Source organism: Amblyomma maculatum, chromosome 4 (genome assembly GCF_055883805.1).
Source record: "Amblyomma maculatum isolate TAMU_Amacu chromosome 4, ASM5588380v1, whole genome shotgun sequence".
In the NCBI taxonomy this organism is placed as follows: domain Eukaryota; kingdom Metazoa; phylum Arthropoda; class Arachnida; order Ixodida; family Ixodidae; genus Amblyomma; species Amblyomma maculatum.
The window spans coordinates 86,859,751-86,884,118 of record NC_139347.1 but is presented as its reverse complement, the minus strand read 5'-3'; the positions used below and the strand labels follow the sequence as shown (position 1 = coordinate 86,884,118).

Sequence of the window (24,368 nt, the reverse complement as noted above, 5' to 3'; positions counted from 1 at the left end):
TATTACCCTCCCAAAGTTTTAAAACGAATTCTCCGTGCAAAAAAGCCACAGTGGAAGTTGGGAAGCCCCAAAGCCTTGTACCAATGGCTGCCTTGCGAGCTGCTTTTGGGCAACAGGTGAAATATTCTAAAAACCCAGAACCTAAGCAACGAGACGAGCAACAATGCAATGGCGGCTCATCACGCAGAGTGTCGCCTCGTGGTTAGTGCTTTATAGTCTGCTATTTTTAGTGCACTATTTACAAAAGAAAAATCGACCATGGGCTTTGAGACAACATTTATTTATCAACCAAAGAGATCATACATAACACTAAAAAAAAAAAAAAAAAAAAGAACTCTGCATAAAGAATACTTGACGGCGGTTATTCAAAAGCAATGTATTATCAGCATTTCACTGTTCTTCCTCGACAATGTCATGATCTCATTGCTGCAAAAAAATTGCCGCTAACAACTTTGTTCTTTTTAAGTGACATAGCACGCCAGAAAAAAATAAGAAAGAAAACAGGGCAAGACAACGCGCAAAACCGCGATACTTAATGACAAAAAAAAAAAGTTCTTGTGAGTCACGCTGGCATACTAGTCAATTTGGCCACAGGGCATGCTGCATTTTGAGCGATAAACAGCACAGAGCAGAGGAGGAGCCTAACTGTAGCGACAAGGCACGAGTCATGATAGAAAACGTGTGACTGCTGTCTCGTGACACTGCCTCCCCGCAGCGGCCCAAGCAAATATACCGAGTTACCTACTCTCGAGAGGCACGTCCAAAGTGGCTTCTGGAAGGAGCTCATCTGCCTGGACTAACGAAGTGAGTACATAACCAGGTTCACCAGAGAGAATCAATGGCTAGCTTCCCACCAGCAGAAGCCTCACTGGGTGGGGTGGGGGGCACTGGCTTTGCAGCGACCATTGTAAACACTGTAAAGCACTAGTAAAAGAACCAAGATCCTAAAGTGAAAATGAGAACAAGCACAGTCGCCGCAACTTTGCAGTTGGGAAAAACGCAAACCACTGTGAAGCCACAGCAGCAATGTGCGCAGAAGGGAACTGGGAGCAATAAAGCAGAGATAAACTTCATCAAGCGCTTCATAAAAAAAAAGAGGGGGGGGGGGGGGGAGAAAGAGCTGCTGCCAGAGGCTGCCAGTGAGGAGGAGGAGTCTGTGCGAGAGGGGGCGCAAACGGGAGAAGTGGCAGCCAGCCTGTCTTCTACATGAGGCAGCACCTCTTCTTCCTCTTCTTCTTGACCTGGAGCGCTGCCCTGGTGGCCATCTCGAACACCTCCCGCACGCCCTCCTTAGTCTTAGCCGAGCATTCGAGGTAGCCAAAAGCGCTGATCCTGTCAGCCATGGCACGACCCTCGTCGCTCTTCACAGGCTCCTGCTTCATTTTCCCCAGCTCCTGCACAGAAGCACTAAATGTGAGCAACAAATGCAGAGTCCCCACAACACATGCAGTGTAAGGCTGGATAATTTCTCTTGCTCATGTAGGGCCCCCCTTTTGTACACATCCCTCTCTTGTGTCATTATGACTGTTAACCACTCGCTGTTATTTACTAGAGTCATTCTGAAAGCATTTTCCAAAGAGGAAAATGTGAACTGTATGTAAAATGGCTAAAAGTTGAGCACAGGTTTTATCCATTTCAGTCTAGCTAATTACGTTTAGAACAGTCTATTTATTCAAATACCTCATGGGCTCAGATTGGAGTACTATGTGAGGGGGGTCACATAACTGGGGTGCTAAACAGAAGCAAGTAGAAGATGGTTATTTTAACATCGTTATTTTCAAAACGTTATCATTATACAATGGCAAACACAAGAAAAGAGAACAAAATTTGAAAAGTACACTATAGAACACACTTCAGTAACAGCACACTTCAGAACAAAATGCTGCTTATTTTTTCTTTGACTGCTCTAGACTGCTAGGGCACTATCCCTTGTTTATTCCCGATTTTCACAAACTGACTCCACACTGCAGTGGCGAAGCAAACTGGTCCAAGCGGGACTGGCAGAGCACGGAACCATTTGGAGGCCAATTTATGAGTGCATTATAAGCACATTGAGCGGTTGCTGGCAGAATTTTCTCATGAAAATACTGTTGACTCTCACGCCACACTGCCGCCACACCATGGTCCCATCGACAGTGCATGCAAGGATGGTTTGCACAGTGTGATGCTGGTATTAAGAGATTTTTTTTGTAGTACGTCAATAAGATGGGAAAATCCGCAAATATTGTTCCATTGCTTTCTCACTGCCAGCAAACCATATGTTTGTGGCATTTTCAAGAAAAGAACCGCATTCTCCCATGTGAGGATTCGGTGTCACAGCCTTTTTTTATTCAGTTAATCTAGGGTGGTCTATTTATTTGCGGGCCTCAATGCTACTGTAAAGCTCGCAAGTGTCTACCACATGTTAGCACAAGCTGCAAATCAGGCGCCAGCCTTTTATTTGTTTCTCTGTATTTTATATTTTTTCACTACTTCCTGTTTATTCTACATGTTTGTTTCACACTAAAATATTGAGGTGAAGAGAGTAGAGCGGGCAGGTAGGAGCCAGCGGGCAAGGCCACAATAACTCACTGGTGAAGGGTACCATAACGTTCGGCACATCATTTTCTTCTTATACATCTTATTATTTATAATGGGATTGTCCACGAGTTGGATAGAAACCCTAACCTCATTTATCACTTATGCAAATGTATAGCATTAATTTTTCTAGCGTGTCCAGAGAAGGGCATCGGAACTGAATTACTGCACTGGTACCGAGCACGGCGAAAGTGTCAATGTTCACGTCGGCAGTTGGCATTTTGTCTCTTGTGGAATGACTATCTTTACTCCATCAGACTTTATGCATAGCTGCGTGCTATGCTAAAAGAATAAGCAACCTGGACACCACTTTCAATGAAATGTAAAGGAACAAATTGATTTCATGGAGAGCTCTAGTTTGTATCTTTTATTTGCAGAGAGCATATCTTCCTATTTATGTACCATCATATTGCTTTTCATTGTTATTTGTCTGGAGCTAATGGGGAAGTGCCCACACTCGCACAGCCACAACAAGTCCATGTGGGGTAGACAGAAAGTCTGTACATTGCAACTTGTCCGAAGCTAGGTGGGCAGACCCTACGATCAAGTAGCCATACTGACCATATTTCTTTTTGTAAACAGTTTGCCACTGACCTCTCAAGTTTCCCTAAAACCCGGAAATTCGCTTCAAAGACAACGGGAGAGAATAACCTATCTTCACTGGCACAGTCGAGCAGGACAGAACATCTGAGAAATTTTGAGGTGAGAACCGAAGAGCACGAAAAGTACAATGAAAATTCCACCGGTGCCTGAGGCTCACTTCTCATCAATGGCAGTCTGCTGTGGCAGCAAGCGGAGCTATGCCAGAGGGTGTCAGTCAGATCAAGGACAGCAGCGAGAGCATCATAAGGCGCGGAACCCCAGAGCAACTGCACCAGATGGTGGCAGACATGACACCAACCAGAAAGAATGACAGCTAGGTTGGATGCAGCAGCACATGCCAGTTCACTTGTTTATCTTCTGAAGGGTGCACAGACGTCTGAACCGAGTGCTAAGACCACACTGGACTTCACGAACCACAAGAGAAATATGCATCAGTCAGAAGACAGCAAAAGCGAGACTCCTTGGGGTCCCCAAAAGATTCAAGTTGCATGACAAGCAATGAAAGCAGGACAAGTGGAGGAGGCAACGGAAGTATGAGGATACGACAAAAGCACAACCTCAACCTGAAAATAGCTGAAGAAAAGTGACGCACTAATAAATTTGCATCAATTGACTCAAATGCGGGTGTCTGTACAGGTGACGACTTAGGCAACATCGACGCTTGCATCGTCTGCTGAACTGCAATATTATTCTATGCTGCTAAAAGGAGCTTAGCCAAAATTTCCAATGGACGGAGAGGTTCCCATCTGGTTCGAGTTGGCTAAAAGCATTCAATCTACCGAAATCATTTTGAAGCTAAATTGTGTTCCCCACAACTGCAGAGAGGACAGTTTACCTCTTGTTTTATTCCAGAGCAACATTGTGCCGACAAACTGACAAGATCAGGCCGTCAGTGGAAAAATATCACAGGCAATGTTTGACCACGACAAAGAAAAAGACCTGAGAATGTTTGTTATGTGCTTACATAGCTATGATTCATTTCAAGCCAGGTACATTAAATTCTTGCGCTTATAATTTTATTGGGTTTAAACAGAAAAGTGTTCAGATCATCAAAGGTAGAAAATGTGTGGTTGACGGTGTCTTGTTAGTCCGCTCAGTAACTCAAAAAGTTTTTGGAGTAGTACAGACACTGACTCTCGAAGCGTCAGAAGGAATATGATTGCTTTCCTGGTTATATAGGGATGCTCCACAAGCAATTCCAACCTCTCATGCTGCCACAAAGATGCTTGGTTTTGATGTCCGACCCTTGGGCCTTGGTGAAGAGTGCAGGGTGAATCAGGTGCAACACTACCTCCTGTACTCTGACTGTCCTCAAGATGGAAGAGAGTGTGCATACTAGCAGGCAAAAAGTCCCTTTGCGGGCTTATTAGCGAGGCCTGAAGGGCACGAGCATGAGCTGTGGCAAGCTGTGTGAACTGGTTTCATCGGCCCAGACACAATAATGGAAGGCGACCGCCAAGAAGCCGCCCCTCCGCACGCAACACACCGGAAAGACTGATATCTAACAGGCGCAGTTCTGACAACTCTGCCAGAAGTTTCTTGCTTTTTGAAGCCTGTGCGGGGGCGCTACAAATGAAGTGTGTGTTCGAAGTGCAGTGGACGGAATGCAGACAGAATAGATGTGGTGTGTGCAGTGTGACAGCAAGCAGAAGAGCCCACAGAACATGTTCTGTTTTGTCTAATGCTTCAGGAACAGCATCAGGGAGGATTGACTGGAACAGGTACTTGGATTCCTGCCTCGACGACTGCTTGATGGTAATTAGGCTGCTGGGTACGCGGTGACAATAGGAGAGACAGCCAACATGGTTGAGGATATGGAAGCAATCGTGAAAACAATGAAAGCGACGGCTTATGTTGTAGAGAGAAATTTTCATGAAGACTAATAGGTTGTAGGGAAACCTATACAATTGCACTAGGACACTTGCACAAGATCTCATCGCAAAGACCATTTGCTACAAAGGGGAAGTCACACCCAAATGCAAACGTGCATGCAGGGAAATAATATGATGACAAATCAACTGAGACGTAACAATTGCGAGCGGAGCAAAGTGCGGTGATGACACAGGTTAGCTCACTATCGACTGTGCACCCCTGGGAAACTTTTGTGCTTTTGCTCACTTGTTACTCAATCACCTTTCACATCGCCTGCACTGGTTCATGTTACCATTATTTCACCAGGCTTCCATTGCTTGGTCGTGTTTTGAAGCCTAATATGATGCACCATTGAGTTCTAGACTTCTGCCAAAGCAAGACAGGCAATGATGTAGAGGCCTGTCTCCTTCGAAATGCCTTCGGAACTGGCCAATACTATAATAAATGTTAGACCTCCGTCACCACTTTACCGTGAAGCCCATGTCGTTAAATACCGTATTTACTTGCACAATGTATGCACCCCCAACTTTATTCGTCAAAATTTGTATTTTATTCTCCTGCGTAATAAACGCACCCCCAACTTTCGTCCCTTGTAGTCCCGCGAACGGCTGCGCTGTAGCTTTCCCACTTCACTCGATCCGCCTGTTGTCATGGCAACAGAAGCAGCAGCCGTGCACCGCCTCCCTGTCCTAGCGCTGGCGGAAGCAACATGACAAGCTGTGCACTACGAACCAGGAGCGGCATGCCTTTAAGGGACTGAAGACAGGAACGTGTCCTGGTGTGGAAGAAGAGGTCCTAGAATATGTCAGGGACCTGCGAAAGGAAGGCTGTGTCGTTTCATACGAAATGATCAGGAAGCACGTGCGAGCCACAGCCAGGAAGCATGACATCGCGACAACCGCTTTCAAAGAGAGTAATGGGTGAATGACACGCTTTATGCGGTGCAACTGACTGTGCTTGAGGAGGCGCACATCACTCTGTCAGCAACAGCCTCCTTGCTACGAAGACAAGGTAGTGGACTTTCACAAGTTTGTGATATGCCTGCGGCGGGACCAAGAATTTCTCGTCTCTCAAATCGGCAACGCCGATCAGACAACTATCAACTTCGACATGCCAATGAACCAGACGGTCAGTGAAAGAGGAGCCCGCAGCGTGCTCGTCAAAACGACAGGCGCCGAGAAGCAGCGTTTCACAGTAATACTGCCTACCACGGCAGATTGCAGGAAGTTGCCACCCTACGTTATCTTTAAAAAGAAAGCTGTGTTGAAGGCCAACTTTCCAGCTGGCATACGCGTACGAGCCCACGAGAAAGGATGGATATCAGCCGACCTAATGACCGATTGGATCTGGACTGTCTGGGGATGGCAACCTGGCGCCCTGCTTCTAGCATCTTTCGTCGTGCTCGACAGTTTTCGCAGCCACCTGGAAGAGAACCTGCAGCTAAAAGAGTTGCGAACAGAGAGATCATCATCATTTCGGGTGAACTCCCTTCGATGTTGCAGCCCCTTCATGTTTGTGTGAATAAGCCGTTTAAAGACTGTGTGCGCCACTTGTACACAGACTGGATGGTCCAGGGAGAGCACACCCTGATGCCAACTAGCAAGATTAAGAGGCCATCCGTCGAGCTGGTATGATCCTGGATATTGGACGCATGGCGCTCACTATTAGCTGACCTGACCTCAAAAGCTTCAAAAATACTGGCATTGCAAATGCACTGGATGGCACCAGTTGTGGGGGCATGATGTGGGAGTGGCCAGCGATCTGGACGACTGGTCTAGCGATTCTGACAGAGTGAGCACAGAGAAACGAAGATGAGATGAATGCAATAAAAAAAAAAAATCCTGATTGCATATACTGCACTTTTAATTAACTGCAACAGTTCAGCTGTCTAATAAAAAACAGCAAAAAAAAAACACAATTAAGCGGCAGTTTACATTGGCTAAGCACAGATATACACGCCAAAGTAATGTTTACAGGCCATGTTTAGCAATGTTTTGCTTTGTTTTACTACGTCTTGCAGCATTTAAGTATTTAACAGGTTCTCTGGGTTTTCATTAGAATGAAGGAAGCCTAAATAATGTCTTCATAGTGCAAATTTGTCATATACAGAGAGGCCTCACAGCCACCGCGGCGCGAAATCCGGCCTAGATTGTGGGTTGTATTTCTTCCACTAAAAAAAAGGCCTTTTTGCAGAATTGCGAACTTAGATCAGCGCAACACGTATAGTTGGTAAATAAGAAAATGCCATGCAAAAGTGGAAGTCGCAGTAAGAGCTGAAAGTATGCAGTTCGAATGGACGTCTCAAATGTGGTCGATAACTGCACGGCCAGCAAACACACAGTGAACGGATGTGTAAGCGGCGTCCCCTGGATCTCTCCCTCCAGCACATCGCGAAGGGGCTTCAAAGCCGGCAGTGCAGTCAGCACACTTTCCTATTCTAGCCACTGTTGTATGAAGAGAAGTACCGATAATTTTGTTATGATCCATGTTAGAGAGAGAAAAAAATTTTACACGTCCACTGTTGTGGGCTGTAAGCCCGTGGCAGGCACAGCCTCACTGCTCTAGATGGCTGACAGTCCACGTCACTGCAGCATATCCGAGGCCGACGTGGTAGCGGCCTTCTGCCGCTGTGAGTCTGCCGAACGCAGTGGGGCCCTGAGGCCTCCCATTCCTCCCAGGTGGAGAGCTTTGAGCTTGGCGGAGGATGATCAGCTGAAAACTCCGTAAGCTTCTCAACCAGACATCTGCCCATTTGGCCAATGTAGGATGTAGGCCAAAGTAGACAATCGCAACAGCAATTGTAAAGTCTTACTTCTGTAATGCCCTAACAAAAAAGTGCAAGCATTGACTAGAATGCTTTCTCAAGCCACGTGACGCAGTTAAAGGGTCCTGGCTATCTGTGTACACTTTTTGTCGATCTCCAAGAGCAAACTCAGAGAAAGCAGGAATGCGGTTTCAAACAACAGTGGGACAGATACAGATTGGGTAAATAAAGCGCTGGTAATTTCTTACACATACGCCATGGCCCACAAACCAGGGAAAAAAAAATGAAAGGGCAGGTGTGCACATGGCTTTTTTTCTGAACCAAAGACTCTTTCTAAGCTGTGTAAGAAGGTGAACTCAACTGTTGCTGTGAACAATACGGCATTGTTAGGCACCGGCGACACCTTGCAGGGTGCGTAAAAAATCCGGTGCACTCTATACCCTTGCCCTGTGGCTGAGCCTACATCAGCCAAACGGGCCGATGTCTGAACAAGAGGCTCATGGTACAGAACGTTATCGGGGCATCTTGTCGTACACAGCAGTGGCTGCACCCAGTGCAAAGAATGTGGTCCCATTTTGGCAAGAACTGCAATACTTCATAAGTATGTCAACAAATCTGCCAGAGACACAGCTGAGGCTGATCAAATCGTGGAAAAAGCCGATAATCAGCATGCCATTGTGTTGAATGAAAAAGAGCATTTTTAAAGAATTCCAACTTAGCAGACGGTTCAGACTTAGTTTTTTTTTCTCTGCCTCCTTGTACCTTGCCTTTAGTTCACAAGCTTTTTGTTTTCTTCCTTGTATCGATGCAGCATGTATCCTCGTACATTTCCGATGCCGCTGACCGATTTAGCTTGACACTTTGCTTTCTCTTTCATTGATGCACGTGTGCATGGTACTGTATATGTACGCGCTGCACACAGCACTAAATCTTTGCTGAAGTCAGTGCTTTGCGGTGTCTCTTCCCTTGTCAGTGTTCAGCGCTGTGCTGTGCGAATGAGAACAGTGTTGCAGCTCACTAAATCTACACAGATGTTTCTTTTTAAAGAAAAAAATAAATGCCACATAAAAAAAATACACGATGGTTTAGCCTGTCTGGTTGTAAACACTCCAGCATGGCTCATCAAGACACACCTTGACAGTGGCTGGGTCAGAACGCAGGTCCTTCTTGTTGGCGACCAGGACTATGGGGACGCTTGGGCAAAAGTGCTTGACTTCAGGGTGCCACTTCTCCAGGATGTTCTCCAGGGAATCGGGTGAATCGATGCTGAAGCACATAAGAATTACGTCCGTGTCTGGGTATGACAGAGGCCGCAGCCGGTCGTAGTCTTCCTGGCCAGCCGTGTCCCATAACGCAAGCTCCACCTGGCACAACAGAAAGGGCGCATCAGATGCATGGGCACAAAAACCTAAGGGACGCTTAGGCTTTACATTTAAGGGCATGACTCGACATAGTCAATTTACGGCATTATGAGCAAGATCATCCGACACTAATATAAAGCCCTGCATATACAAGCTGTATAGACGTGACTGTGTGCCCTAGGGCCAGCATGTCCGACCCTGGACCCAAAGGTTCCACGTATGATTCCAATTTCATCCTCCCATCTCAAAGGAGTTACTTAAGTTGGCAGCTCCAGCCAGCCCAACCCCGTCATGTGGTTTCATGACATTGCACAACACACCAATCAATCAGTGCCCAAACATGCTGCCTGAAAACTACACTTGCCAGAAAGATGCTGGCGATTTTGCGCTCACTACACCACTACTGGGGGCCCTTAACGTTGCCGCATTAAAATGTGTTTAAAGGGTTCCTCTCAAAACGTGCGTAGAACAAATTCCATGGAACTGCCCCATGCAAGTTCTCACAAGTGGGCCGATAATTTGCAAACAATTTCTTTAATACTACCATTCCAGTGCTTCGCAGTGATCATTGGTGCTAATCTTTCAAGAAAAATCTGCCTCATAGCGTTACAAGTTCCACGTGACATCAAAGGGAAGGGTTGTGGCTGGCTTGCCAGAGACAGCAGCAAAAAGGGCAGGGTACACACACTGCGATGTGTTCAGCTCACGTTTCCTCACTACTCCACTGTTCAGCCATAGTGGGAGAGGAAGCGGCAAAGGAAAGTACACAACTGAGAAAGATTTGCTTGGAGGTGCATTAGTGGGCGGCATGAGGAACCGGTCTCGTGCTTTCTCATTCGACCTGATGTACGAGCCGAGTGAAAAAAGTGGAGGCTGCTCTTAATCATAGATATCTTTGGTGCTACATATGCTGGACTGAAAACTGCTGCAGGAGGAAATAAAAAAGGAGAAAATCTTTTTAATGTTAGACAAACAAGACTAGTATAGCAACTTTCATTTTTACCCTGTCCATCTTTGTGCGATGCTAAATCCTTTTTTTGTTTAAAGCATGGACTTCAAGCCCTTTATTCTTTTTACTATAGCTTGAAAATTTTAAAGCTAAACATGGCTTTAAAAGAAAAAGAATACTGCAACCTCTAAACAAAATAAAAATGTGCCAGCATTTCAGAAACCAACTAGAAAACACAATGGCTGTTTATAGGTGATTGATTGTCCTTTTCTACAAAAGGCTGTCCGTCCTGGTTCAGTAACAAAAGCCATGGCTGTACATAATTACCACATACTTGCAACCAATTTTATAATCATATCCCGGAACATGTAACTACATAAAACAATGTTTGGGGACATTTAAGCTCTGCCTCTAAAGGTATGATTCAATAGCGTAGGCTACTAGCCCATATATAAAGTGCCGCTTTAATTAAATCACATGAATGTGCCTGTGTGGCATAGGGGTAACACGAATCCAGGGTTCTTGGCACACTGACTCAGGCATCACTATCCCATGTGAAAGGAGATACCCCGAGTTGGCGGCTCCTGCCAAATGTAACATAAGGTAGCCCTACTCCAGTTAGTGTTTGGCCATGTCAGCTACCAGCTACTGCCTACCAGCACCATGATCACGACAATGGCGCCCGATTTTCTGAATTGGGCCTTTAACGCTGTCGTGTTCAAATGGCAGCAGATACTTCATGTACACCAGCTACATAACGATACAAAAGGATTGTTAGCCAAATCTGGCTAGGCAGCTGCAATTTGATGAAGGCAAAGTACACAAGGTTCTAATGTGCTGTGGGATGCCAATGCACTAAGTTAGGGATCTAGGTGTATAAATTATTTCAGTCCTTAATCCATATCCCATCTGTTGCTTAAAGATATAATCCACCTTCTCTATTTTATTTGTTAGGATCTGCTTGTAACTGCAGTCAGCTGAACTAGCAACTCAAACTTGCATTACAACACAAACATTAAAAATTAACTTCGAGCATGCTGTTAACAAAGCTCGAAATCAGTGTTAGACACGCAGTTTTTTATGTGAATCAGTATCTGACCTATTGCTTTATATAAATGAACTTTATTTTAAACATGCGCGACAGAATGCTACGAAAGAAAAGTTGATGAAGGTGTCCCAGGGTTCGTAGCGGTTTTGCAGAAAACCAATAAAGGGCTTTTAAAAATGTTCAAGGCATTGACCCTGCATAAGGAGTTCTAAGCAAAGTTTCATTGAGTTGCTTCAGCAGAAAATAACACTTTAAAAAGACTGCTCATTGTCCTCACAAAGGAAACAAGAAAGTCAGGCAATCCTTGTCCTGAAACACATAAGCAATTCATAACTGAATATTAGTTCCTATGCATTTATTAGGACTTGCTTACTACCACAACATAGAGTAGAAGCTCGATATCACAAGCCCCTTCATGCAACAACCACATTTTATGAATAACTAGCAAGTGCCTGGTGAATATTCATTAGACATAACACATTAAACTTCTGAATTATATGACAAAATTACACACGCCCCACTTTACACGACTGGCGGGATCCACCCAGATTTCAGTTAAATTCCTTCCTTTTCCAGGCTGTTCTAATGGGTCACTTGGAACTAAAAGCTATGTCAGCATGACAAGACCCAAGGCCCTAAACACAAGGTAAAATACGTAAATTCATAGCACAACAAATGAATGAAAGACCTTGATGGGTCACTTCATTGGGAGTCTTCTGGCCACCTCAAGGCATTCTAAATTGGAATCAAGGTAGAAGCCTGATCGAATAATGATCCAAAGCGGTGCAAACTGCCTGCAATGAAGGTTTTGCCACCAGCCTGAACACTGCGCGTGCAGCCTACTGTCACGCTTTTTCACTCGCGTCGCTAGCGAAAACACATGTCTATTCATTCCAGCATGAAGTAATAGAGCTCAAAGTAACTGGTAACAAGATTAAACCTCTTAAGATCATTGGTGGCAATTTCAAATATGCTCTGGTTTCAGCGTGAATTATGTTAAGACTGGCGGCACCGTGCAACTTTAAAGTCGGCGGTGTCAGTGAACTTCAGTCCTGCATTTTTTTTTCTTTTTTCATTATAAGAGCACCTAGTGCAGGCACTGCTGTGTAAATGCTGAAAGAAAAAAAAAAAAAAAAAGAGCATTTCTAGGTGGAGTCAGGCCCAAACAAAGCATTGCAGGATGCTCATACTAAAAGGTTGATAAACAACAGAAAGAAAATTCAATGTGTTTCAAGTACTTCCATGAATACAAGGGTCTTCAAGGCCTTCAATATGGCATTTTAGAACCGAAGGGTTTTTAAGGGCTTCAAGGACTGCTACGAGCCTCCGTGCCCCTACAGTAACGCAGACACTGAAATCAATGTGTACAACAAACATGCACAAGCAACTCCACGCAGGATGTACTGCTCAAAAAGTTATCTCCTGTCTTGGTTAACGAAAGCAACAGGACAAAAGTATTAACCGGCTATCAGGAAAGGTAAGGCACTAACTACTTTACCAAGGGTGGACCCCTGAGCTGTCTGGTGAGGAAAGGGATAAAGGGGGGGACCCTGAAATGATTCCACAGCCTCTGGGTTCATTAACATAGAGTGTGGTGCTACAGCAAACAGGTGTCTCTTGCTACGGAACAAAATCATGTCATGCTGTATTTCAGTTGATGAACTGCAATCACAAAGCATACACAGTTTAGAATGATAAAATGATAGAATAATGTATTGCTTTTTCATTTAATATAGGTCATTTAAAGCTTCTGGCATATACAGCTGCTTGAGCTGGTAGAATATTCAAGCATATATTATGTCAACGCAGCTTGTCGCTCATTTTTTTGAGGGCAACGATTGAGCTGCAACCTTAGTAATTTGTTTGCTGCAGTGAATCTACTATTCCATTATATCTTTCTCATTTGTTCCTTTCAAAACACAAGTATGCAGGTCTTCCAAGCCATATTAAACCAATACCGGCCTCGAACAAAATGTCACCGAGCACTTCTAGACGGAAGAAAAAAAAAAATTAAAAAGGGTCGATACTGCCATAGGGCTTTCGGAACGAGTGGAACCGGCAGCCCGTTATCGCACCCGGCCTCCTTACGCCTCGCGAGATACTAAACCACGTCAGTCTAGGAGCACCGGGTCAGGTAGTATGACACTCGCCTCGCCGGAGAGCGTCCGTGCACTGCATTCAGACAAAACTGCCGTGAAAGAAGGGAAAGAAACAGGGACAGTGGAGCAAAGGACGCGCAACTACGCTGATTTGGACGCCGCCGCAATTCCCCGGAGGATCGCACGCACACCCGACCTACAGACAGCCGCGGAAGCAAGTGCACGACAAGGAACGCGTATCAGGACGAGCGCGTAATCGTTGTATTGCAGGGGCATCGACTCCCCCGACGACATTTCGCCTCTTTGTAAAGGCTACGCCCACTGACTTAATAACGCTCCGGTGGAACAAGCAACAGAAGCGAAAAGCAAGTTTCCTCACTGCACTACGAAACTTAGCACCGACGTGCCGCATACTGCTCCGAGAAATCGCTAATTCTGCGCCTAGCGTGCTCTGTGCAGGCTCTTTTGTCGACGAAAATGCCCGGTTGTAACAGGAACGAACTGTACGAAACGATGCAATCAAGCAGCAAGCGGAAGCAAGCCTACGTTGGGTGGCGGCCGGGGATGTCCCCGAGCACATGCCGCCGGTATCGATCCGCCGCTGCTGTTGTCCGGGTTCGGGCTCGAGCATCGCCGTCCAGCATGGTTCAGAGCGAAACCGGCGCACGCGAGACATCCAAGACCACGTAACCGAAACACCGGCGGGTCGCCTGCGCGCTCGAGGAGTATTTCAAAAAGCAAAGCGGCCGCTCGTCTGCTACTACCACTCGCTACCGGAGACAAGAAAACGGGGCGCCGAAGAGATTTCGCGCTCTCGATTTCCGCACTACGTGACTGAGAATGAACGAGCGCTCCAGCGTCAACGCGGCATGGAGAGCCGACGAAAACAAAACTTGAGAAAAAAAAATAAATAAAGGGGCCGCGTTGCAGCTAGCTACTCTCCTCAAGCCGTTCCGTCGGCGGGGATTAGTCATGCGCTCCGCATCCTGAAGCACGCCCTCGGAGCCGCGCGTGATAACGCCGCTACCGCAGGCACTGGCAATGAATCAATAGCACACAGTAGACGCGCCCTACGAACTCGAACAAGACGAATGCCTTGAAGGCTCCCTCGATGGGCTCGCCCACCAAAGCGTCACCGAAGCTGCTGCGTGCAAAAAGGAGAAAAAAACAAAACAAAAAACGATAACGCACCACAGAGTTGTCCCCCGCCCCCTGTAATAAAGCGCTCGTCACCGGCATGACAACACGCAGAGGTCGATGGGGGTCTGCCACTTAGAAGAAACTACAAATGCGCGCAATGACTTGTATACTCATGTGCCGGAATACAAGGGAAGCGCCGTTTGTAAGCATGGACTTCCAACCGGCAAGTCGCCGGGTTGAAGAACGTTCCTCGCCCGATCGTTTGTCACCGACGGCTGTCACGCCTGAAAACCGCGTCGACAGGCGATCTTGAGAACAAAACGACTGCGCCTACATATATAAAACATCTGCAGGCATATATAACATGCAATTATGAAGATCGAACCGGCTTGCTAAAGGACACTGCACGCGTTTTTTGTTACTGCAAGGGACGCTCACAACCTCATTAGGCTTAAAAGTGCGAATGGGCAGTACCAACGGATAGCGAGCACTCCCTGAAACTATCAGTGATACGCACCTGTTTGCCATCCACTTCAATGTCGGCCACGTAGTTTTCAAACACAGTGGGGACATAAACTTCAGGAAACTGGTCTTTGCTAAACACGATGAGGAGGCAGGTCTTTCCGCAAGCTCCATCTCCGACTATCACAAGCTTTTTCCGGATAGCAGCCATGTTACGCTGTGGGTACCTCCGAAGAACCTCGCTGTTGGAGCCGTGCTTACGCCGTGTAAAGATGCGGTCAAGGCCGACACAAACCCCAAAGTTCAGGGCATGCGACGATCGTACGCTGCCGCGCTGCCGTATCGGCTATACTCGTATGAAACGGATAAGATTGCAACGGTGACAGGACAGGCACAACGCTCCTTAGAAAAAATTCACCATGTTAGCGGGTGCCGCTGCAGCAGCCCCTGGCGGCAACAATTTGCTACTGAAATTCCTGGAATATGAGAGAGTTGCAACCAAGTTATCAAATAATGCGTAAGAAATTTAGATGCCTTAAATGATTTTACAGTGCTTTACTTGCAAGAGCTTGTTTGTTCAGGTATTTAATATTTACCCGCTCATTAACTGCAAGAAATAAAGTCTAAACGAAGTCTAGCCAAGTTCCGCCAAAATTTGAAATTTCGCGCGCGCTGTACCAATGCCTCCTCTAGAGGAGGCGATGGCTGTACTTACATTCGGTTTGGTTTCACATTGCTCTTGGAAAGAACATCTCAAGTGTTTACTAAAGTGAGAAAAGTGAATAAAAAATGCCTCAAAACCGAAAGCAGCCTGCAAAGAACTAGGAGAAAAAACTATGCAAGTGTGGCTTTAAATGCTGTCGTAAGAATGCGGACCATTTAAGCACCCAGAGTCAAACGGACTTCTTAACGCATCTTGCCAAATTTTGCTCGCAGGACCCATCTGACGACGCCAGTACTTCTAAAGACGCCGCTAAGTTTACTATTTTTGACATTCGTAATTTAATTGCTTTTGTAATCGGTGCTGTCGTTTCCTGTGCATTGCAGCAAAGATTAACCGACAGTCACTCGTGACAAATGTACCATAGCCGAAGAAAAGAGAAAAAAATTTAATCGGTCTTATAAACCAGATATTGAAACGAAAGTTCAAAATGTGACCCAGCTTCCAGACTCATTAGACGACTTTCGGGAGTCAATCTGCTAGAAGTTTCTGATAGAGATGCCGGATGAATTTTATGACTTCTGTTATTTCTGAAAGCCTGTGAGCAAAAAGAACCTCTTATGTAAACACGCGTTTAATAAGCCCGCGTAGGTGTTCTTTTTTTGTACATTTTACTAACCCCGTAACATTATAGTCCTCGTATTACACACGCATTGTCAGATATTTAACTGTTAGCTGATTTGCTTTCCAAGTATTAAAAGAGTGTTCCTTGGATGATCATTTTTATCAAGATCAAGAACGCACGAAGCAGGTGCCGCAGTTTTCCACTAAATCCCCCCCCCCCCCTCCTTTTTTTTTTTTGTTTGTTTGTTTCCGGTTCCCTTTATGACCTGCTGGGCCTGAGGATTGTTGATACATGTGATGTTTTAGCTGGAAAACTAAAAATGAGTGTCAAGACGTCTGATGACTTCGTTTGCCATTGGCAGTACTTCTACGACCTGCTTGAAATACAGACTGTTCTAAGCACTGATGATGAAACAGTGCAACACATTGGTTATTTCAGGTAAGCGCTTCAATCTGTCGACACATGCCACTATGTGACCATAAAGATAAGTAGACTGGAGTGTTTCATTGGCTGTGCTGTGGCAAACATACCAGCCAGGTGTGATAGAAGGATGAAACGTCATCAGAAATTTAAAAAAGACTGAGTACCCTAGCCATGTCAAACAGACTAAGGGCCACAGTTGAGGGCCGTTGAGAGTTGCGTTGCTGAGTCTGCAGTATGTTTTTTTTTTATATGAAATTAATTAGTAGAGATTAAATAGCAAACTTCTTATTATGGGCTCTATTCAGAAGCTGTAGGTTATCTTGAAAAACAGCTGGCTGCAGTCTTTGCAGCAGGGTACCATATGCTGCTTTATTTACTGGTCTTAAAGAAAGCAATCACAAAGCGAGCTGCTAGTGCATTGCGCTCTCCATGTGCACAAGTAAAGTTCTATTGGGAAAGCGTTGGAGCTGTTACACGTGATGCTACAGCACAGGATGCTGTTCACCCTAGTCACATCACTGCAAACAGTACACGAGAAAGCAATAGGCGCACACGCATGCAAAGTTGATGTTCATCTTTCTTTTCTGTCACGTGTTTTCATCTCTTTCTCTGTTCCTAGCTGTTCGCTGTTCCCAAATTGCGCATTTTTTATCCTGGCCATGAAGGCTGCACTTCGAAGGATGCAAAATGCACAAATGTCTATGTGCTGTGAGATCTCACTGAGCATTAGGAGAAAGTCAAATGGTGAGATTAATGTAGTTTCCCACTACAACATCTCTTATAACCGCTTCTGTAGCTTCATAACTGCTCATACCGCATTTACGCTCTCTTAATGTGTTGCCAGGCGCCAAACCCGATTGAGGAGATTTTGTTAGTGAATTAATGAGAAAGCCATGAGTCAATATTTGTGTGTGTCATGATTCTCTCTTTAATGCGTTAAGTTATGCAAAACTCAGCAACCTACGAATAGCTATTATTTACATGTCATACTTCTAGTTTCCTTGGCACTCTTAGCTGTTGCTCTCTTCTCTGTTGCTAGCAGTGCTCAGCGTAGCCCATTTGAACTAAACTCTTCCTTTGTTTTCTTCGTGAACTTGCCTTAAGTAGATGATTTAGTTTTGCTAATCAATCAGATTACTTAGCCATGCTTATCTTGCACTTGAAAGCATACACTTGAAAAATGCTTCATGGTTCACTTCAGGGATGACCCCCGGACAAATGCCTGTGTTCTTGACGTCCAGTACTGCATTGGAGAGCTGCAAAATAACACAAGTTGCAGGAAACTTGTTTGCTGTGCTCAGGCGGGGGAGACATTCTGAACAGTAAGCTATGCATCCAAGAAACTTACTGTGTGCTCATATGATGATTGTGTTGCATAACAAAGGAGCGCTGCAAACTGCATTGCCAGGTTTTCATCTGAAGAGTAGTTTAAATGCATTTTACACATAATTTGTGTAAGAGGCATTATAGAACCATGCTGTACTGTACATTTCACAAACATAGAATTGCTTCATAAAGATGTGCTGAACTGTCATTCACCTTTTCGCTCCCAGCAAAGAAATATCCAGCGCCCTGCAAGCCTGCGAACAAGCCCAGAGGAAGGCAAAGTTGTGCAAGTTAAACGGAGCGCTGATGAAATTTGCCGAGGCAAAGGGTCACTCACTGCAGAAAGCATCCAAAAAGCAGCCCCAATCACAGAGTGTCGCATTTCATGGTGCAGGACTTGTGGTTCCGTATGACACCAAGACTAATGTGGGCTACCACCATGTGCCACTTTCAGACTGTGAGTTCTGTTTTGTGATTTGAAGATTTTAAAGAATGGAAAAACACTTAAACATTGGCTAGAGCACTGCTATGTGAAGCATAGAGTTCAGAGCTTAGCTTTGCTACCGAACATAAATTTTTAAGGAAAGCGTATAAATACTGCACCATTTCTGTTCTTAGGTGCTGCTTTTGTTAAATGTTAGCAGGCTACTCTTTGCTAACATGCAGAGCTGTCTCCAAGCAGTGCTATGGGTGCTATGCCCGTGATTTTTTGCTCACAACGCCAAAGCCGACACAGACGTCGTCGGAGTTTCGGTGTAACATCCCTTTTAAAGTTATCACGTTAAAACCGATATGTGGAATTTAGTATAAACTTTATACTGGGTATTCAGTAGAGTATACATTTCTGTGCAATTCTAGAGTAATTTTACTTGCAATACCATGTGGATTCTGAAATAAGACGAACAATACCTATATGCTTGCCATTTTTTTATTTTCCTTTTTTTTTTTTCGCTGATCATATATTTGATTCAGTATTCAAAGCATTTTTTTTCTCATAGTCATATTTAATTCACATTCGAAAATTTCAATATACGCACACTCCTGAGCAATTACGAAAATAAATTTGGTAGAGGAAAGATGGAGGTCAAAGCAAGGGATCCATGGATAAAACAAAATAAAAATTTCGGGGTCACTTTTTCTCTCTCTCTCTCTCTCTTTGAGAGATCTCTCGAGTTAAGAGAGAGACTCTCTTTCTCATCACTGACTATCATTATCACTAAATATAACTATCGTTCACTATATACCAGAGCTCCGCTGATATCCCGCGGAATCTCGGGGAACCTCGTGGACAGACCTTGCGGACAGACTCGGCCATGCGACTTTCACCATGAGCCAAGTAATGGTTTTGCCTTAAAATGCACTCCAAGGAACACAGGTTTCTGCAGAACCAAAGTTGGGTATCTGCTTTAGAGTGCTGGGGCCACCATACAGGTTCCAAAACTCATACAAAAGACAGCTTTGATTACATATAGATGAAGCACCGTATAGTTTTGAAAGCAGCAAAACTATTGCATCTTACTGATTTGTGAGCACATATTATGTGCTAATGTTTGAAATTATTAAAAGCATGATTGTGTTGTCATGCACTTAACATCCCTCAGGCAAAGCACTTTACATGAAATCAATTATCAATTGCTCACATGTATGTGCACAGCGCATGAGCACAGAATGAGGCCATTAACACTATGCCACGTTAAAATAATTTTGCTTCTGGCAAAGACAAAGGCAATGTTTAAACGTGTTTTGCATTGAAATTCTCTTTGCATGAGATTTGCTGCGCTTGCTTAGTAGTTGAAGTGTTCGTATCTGAGGACCCGGGCTTAAACCTGGCCTCAATGGCGGTGTTTTTTTAACGGAGGCAAAAAGGCTCCCATGTGCCTAGAAATGTCAGCACATAATCCAGAGCCCTTCATCGCAGCTTCTCTCATAGCCTATATGCCAGCTTAGGATGTCAAACTCCACAGTTTATAACTTTTCTTTTTGCTCACAGTATGCTTTCAGTACTAGTGGGTTATGTATCACAAGACTGGCTGTATTCTGGGCGTACAAATACAGGTATATTACAGGCCAGGGCCCCCAGGGCTTTAACTGCTCATAATGACTGATTTTTTATGTTACCAAAATTGGAAATGTTCATGGTGGTCAGTGGCTTTTGTGAGGACTGCAGTGACTGAGGGGTGAATGGGCTCAACCAGTATGGCTTTCTTCAGAGCTGTGGCTGCAAACGTTAAAGTGGGAGGGAGGGGACTGGCCCTGACAGTTTAACCTTTTGGTGATTGTTGATGTCACAAGAATGGGCATAGTTTGTGTTTATCAGATCTTAAACTGCAGACTGTGCAAAGGGGGAAAATGATGGAAATAATGTGCTCCCTGACAAAAGGTGCATGAAGATAGTAGAGATGAGTAGTAGTTGATAGGCTATTGGCATGTTTTGTTGCTTAACCACAATCTTACGTTCAGGTCTTCTCTGGGGATTCTATCGAGCTTAATCCTTTGTCCTGTGGGCTGCACTTCTACATTTGCGATTACATCTGGCCATGTGCGTGTCATGCTGAGGGGAGCAGAGGAAGTTAGAAGTGCCAATCTGGATGGGCTTGTAAGTATATAACTTTGTCATCTGACTAATAGCAGGTAAAGTTTCATCACAGAGGTTACACTCATCAAGGACGTTCACCTTATAAGCGCAGGATATGTCAGAATGGTACCAAAAGTAGCACTTCGAACTAAGACCATGAGTAGCAGGCTGCTCTTTTCAAATTTCCTAGCTTTTCCATATTTTCTCTGACTATTTCAGTCAAAATTTCCTGACCAATTAAAAGGTGGGAAAACATATCGGACAGTATACACGATTTATTTACAGTGGGAAACTTTACTAGAACTGTAAAAGCTGCAGTGAACACACACTTGCTCTTCTTATTGAAAGCCAATTTCTTCTTGAAAGATTTCCAGCTTCCAACTGAGTTATAAAGCACTCACTGCTTCTCTTTCGCTTAATACTCGAGGCAACCCTGTTCATTATTCCTGTGCGCGAGTGTGTAAATTTCAAACTTTAAAGCCTCAAGCAGATAAGAGTAATATAATTTGGCAGCAAATAAAACTGACAATTTCTGAGTCGTTAAGGTATCAGAATGGAAAGTTTAAATTACAATACAAATGCAGTCCCATAAAATGCAGTGATGAAGAGAAACATGCTGCAAAAAATATTTTACTCTTCTTCCACATCATTTATCGTAACCTATTGCCTATTGGGATTCACATAACAATGGTGGAAGCCTAAGATCACGTAAAATGGATGAAGTTGATAGAAACAGTATTTGCAGGGAAAACTTTTAACAGTTTGACTTAATGCTGAATGTTGTCATGAAACATTCTAAGCTGCTCAATATTTTTTGTCCTTTTTGACAGCAGTAATTACACGAGACAAGCCCAAGGCGACTTTCACAAAGTAGCGGATTAATCCATGTGATTGACAGGGCCCTACAGCAAGGTTTCCAGATTGATTTCCAGCATGGCACTTCTAATCAGAACACAGAAAGTGCACGAATTATACACGATACTGGTCTAAGAATATACTTGTGAATGTAGTTACGTCTATTGATCGGCAGCAGCCCTGACTTGCCAAGGAGTGCTGCAATTAGTGTAAAATCAATCAGTATAAATAGTGCTCACTTTGTGGACAAAAAAAAAAAAAAAAGCGTAGCAGGGGTGACAAAAATGAGATTAAAAAGTTTATGGGGATCAAAAGGATGCAGCTGGCACAGGACCGGATTAATAGAAGGGATATAAGAAAGGCTTTTGCCCTGCAATGGATGTAGTCACGTTGGTGGTAGTGGTGACGGTGATAATTTGCTGATTTTTCCAGGTCCTGTCGTGGACAGAACTGCAAAGAACTTGCCGGAGCAAGTGAACCTGTGTTGGTGTGCCGTCTAGTAATGGCTCGCCTCGTTCACGCCATGCGCATCCTAGTTTGAGTGCAAGCAAGTACTAGTTACCACATTCACATGATTTGCTCTTCGTCTAGGAATCTTTCATGCAATGCCGCTATGTGGGCATCGGCTATGGGTATCACCTTGCATTTAGTCGAATCCATAAACGAAACCCACCTTCAAAAACCAGTGTCCATCTTGCTCGTGAAACACAGCATTCATTACCACCGATTTTCGAAGAGCACATTCCCTTGGCTTGAATGGTCTGCGGTCAAATGCAGATAGCATTGCCCAATGGGAGGTGTATCACTTTCCCACTCTGCAAAAGCTAAGTTTTGTTGTTTGAGAGCAGACTGAAAACAAAAGAGACCGCTATAATTTCTGTGCATGCTAGCTGAGGAGCATATTGTGCCCACCCAATGAGAGCCTCGACCAGCGCTACGTCGCTCCGGTGTAGCGGCACATGTAGCAGAGGCTTTCAGCGGGTACCCATCAAAGCAGCATGCCTTATTTAGTTGAATGCTTAGTGTTGCTGCAATTTTACTCATTTCCATTTCTCAGCTTCCTTGTGCTCCCCTCGCCCAAGGTCCCAACATTATTTCTTGGGAGAATTGGCAGCTCTGCGTATGAGCAAATTTCGTGTCTGTGAACCTAATGCTGTTTTCTATTACATTGTCTGCTGTGCTTGATTTTCGTCTATGCTGCATTATTATTCCCTCCACTAAAATGCGAGGTTTTCTTTTTGCACCTTAGAGCCGAGCTGAAGGAATTTCTGGCAAAGGTCTCAGGCAATAACAATGATGGTGAAAGAGAATCCCCTTGAGGACATGTTGCTGCAGTTGGTCGCTAATGTACGCATTGCCAACGATGAGTGTGATTACTGCATTGACTCTGGCTTTACCAGTCTGCACTCAACCATCAAAATGCTGGGAAGCATTGCCGAGCTTCTCAACACAGAACCATTTGACCGAATTCTAAAAGGCCACCTGAAATGCAGACTGTAAACTCCTAGTAATGTCAGTGTTCTTAATTAGAGCACCATTGCTTCCTTTGCTCAAGTGCGAGTCACCTTGGGGCAAGTAGTGGACGAAAAATAGCAACACTATTGAGGCACAGTGTTTTATCGTGCACCAAAAGTTTCATCTATGCTATCTGGGTGATAGGTGCATGTTTTATTTTACACCTGCCATATGCACTCTAGCACTCCAGAAGCAGTCTCACGTTTTTGTTATAGGCTTTACATAGGACTGAACCTTGAACCGTGCACAGGCATTTATGGTTTTCTGTGCCTGTAAGACATTTGTGCCTTTCGCAGCTATTCACAACGTTAGAAGTTTGCTGTACTGAGGTTGAGCTAGGCCACTGTTATCACATGTTATGTGGTAAACGCAAGCTGTAATTATTAAAAAGTGTTCAGGTTAGAAATCTGTGTGGCTATGGTGCAACAATAGATTTAACAAATATCTCTGCTGCCTTTTATCACTCTGATATGTATTTGTGACATAGTTATTCCAGAAAAACACTGTACAAAGAAAACGCCATGCTAACCCTTGATGCAAGGTCAAAGAACCCATCTATGCAAATTGACTTTGTTAAATGGCCCCTGTCAAGAAATCATGACTCTTTCATGAGCATTTGGGTAACCTGCTTGTGATTTTTTAATTACCATTTCAATATGCTGTTTGCTCTGAAATGGCATGCTGAATCCCCAAGCTGAAAATAGAACTTAGCAAGGTTGGGAACTTTCCTGCAGCAACAGGTCGTGATGTTAATACCGCCGTTGCTGAGTATAATGCTCACGTGCAGCAAAGGTAAGTTGTCAGTGTTCATAAAGCTGCCACATTTACCGAGAGCCCCCTTGTCATGAAGATTTGTCAAAAAGTGTGCATAAATTTATGAAATCCATCATATTCTTTGTCTGTAGCAGCCTTGCATGTTTTCTTCAGCTGTATTTTTTCATATTTTAATGTAATGCCATATTACTATTACACGCCTGCAGAGGAGAAGACGTGCTTCACTGCAACACGGCGGGCATACCGGTTTTTATCACGTGACCTCGCCCCCACTCCATCCCTTGGTGTGCTTCGCCCACTCTTCCCCCGTGCCTCCGACGCTGCAAGTACGCCACCACCACTGCCGCGCCGGTCTCGCTTGCGCCATTTCTTTGTGTTGTGCGCTGTGGTTAGGGGTCGGCTACTGTGCCGTTTTTTTGGGCGGGACTGTGCAGAAGTGCTAGCTTTGTGACCGTAGCAGTGCAGAAATGCCAAAGTACAAGACTTTAACGCTGCAGCAGAAGTTCTGCTTGATCCAGAAAGTAGGCAAGAGCGCTTGTTCGAAGACCGAGTTGGCCAAAAGGCATGGCGTGCCCCTCTTCTCGACGTTGTCCACAATATTGAGCAACAAGTCAAAAATACTAGAGGCTTACGGCAAGACCTATTCTTCGAAGCGGTCACGAGTGCGGGCTCCCACGTATCAAGATGTGGAAGCTGCTCTGCTTCGCTGGCTGCAGAAAGAAAACGCTGCCCACCTTCC

At 44.6% G+C, this 24,368-nt stretch overlaps 2 protein-coding genes and 1 long non-coding RNA gene across 3 annotated transcripts; 1 reads left to right on the top strand and 2 right to left on the bottom strand.

The window, feature by feature from the left end:
- Positions 1–259: 259 nt before the first annotated feature.
- LOC146191581 (rho-related GTP-binding protein RhoC) lies at positions 260–15,314 on the bottom strand. The gene is made up of 3 exons (XM_084602092.1): positions 14,931–15,314; positions 8,950–9,180; positions 260–1,394 (listed from the first exon to the last, which is right to left on the bottom strand). The coding sequence occupies exons 1-3, from the start codon at positions 15,084–15,086 to the stop codon at positions 1,203–1,205; spliced, it is 579 nt and encodes a 192-aa protein (XP_084458218.1). The 5' UTR covers positions 15,087–15,314; the 3' UTR covers positions 260–1,202.
- Positions 15,315–16,418: 1,104 nt separating this feature from the next.
- LOC146191579 (uncharacterized) lies at positions 16,419–23,482 on the top strand. The gene is made up of 4 exons (XM_084602093.1): positions 16,419–16,599; positions 17,786–17,906; positions 20,371–20,506; positions 21,773–23,482. Exons 1-4 carry the CDS (start codon positions 16,566–16,568, stop codon positions 21,815–21,817), a joined length of 336 nt encoding a protein of 111 aa, XP_084458219.1. The 5' UTR covers positions 16,419–16,565; the 3' UTR covers positions 21,818–23,482.
- Positions 17,312–18,157, bottom strand: LOC146191580 (uncharacterized). The gene is made up of 3 exons (XR_014706665.1): positions 18,124–18,157; positions 17,933–18,000; positions 17,312–17,840 (listed from the first exon to the last, which is right to left on the bottom strand). It is a non-coding gene; the product is annotated as an uncharacterized LOC146191580 (long non-coding RNA).
- Positions 23,483–24,368: the final 886 nt, after the last annotated feature.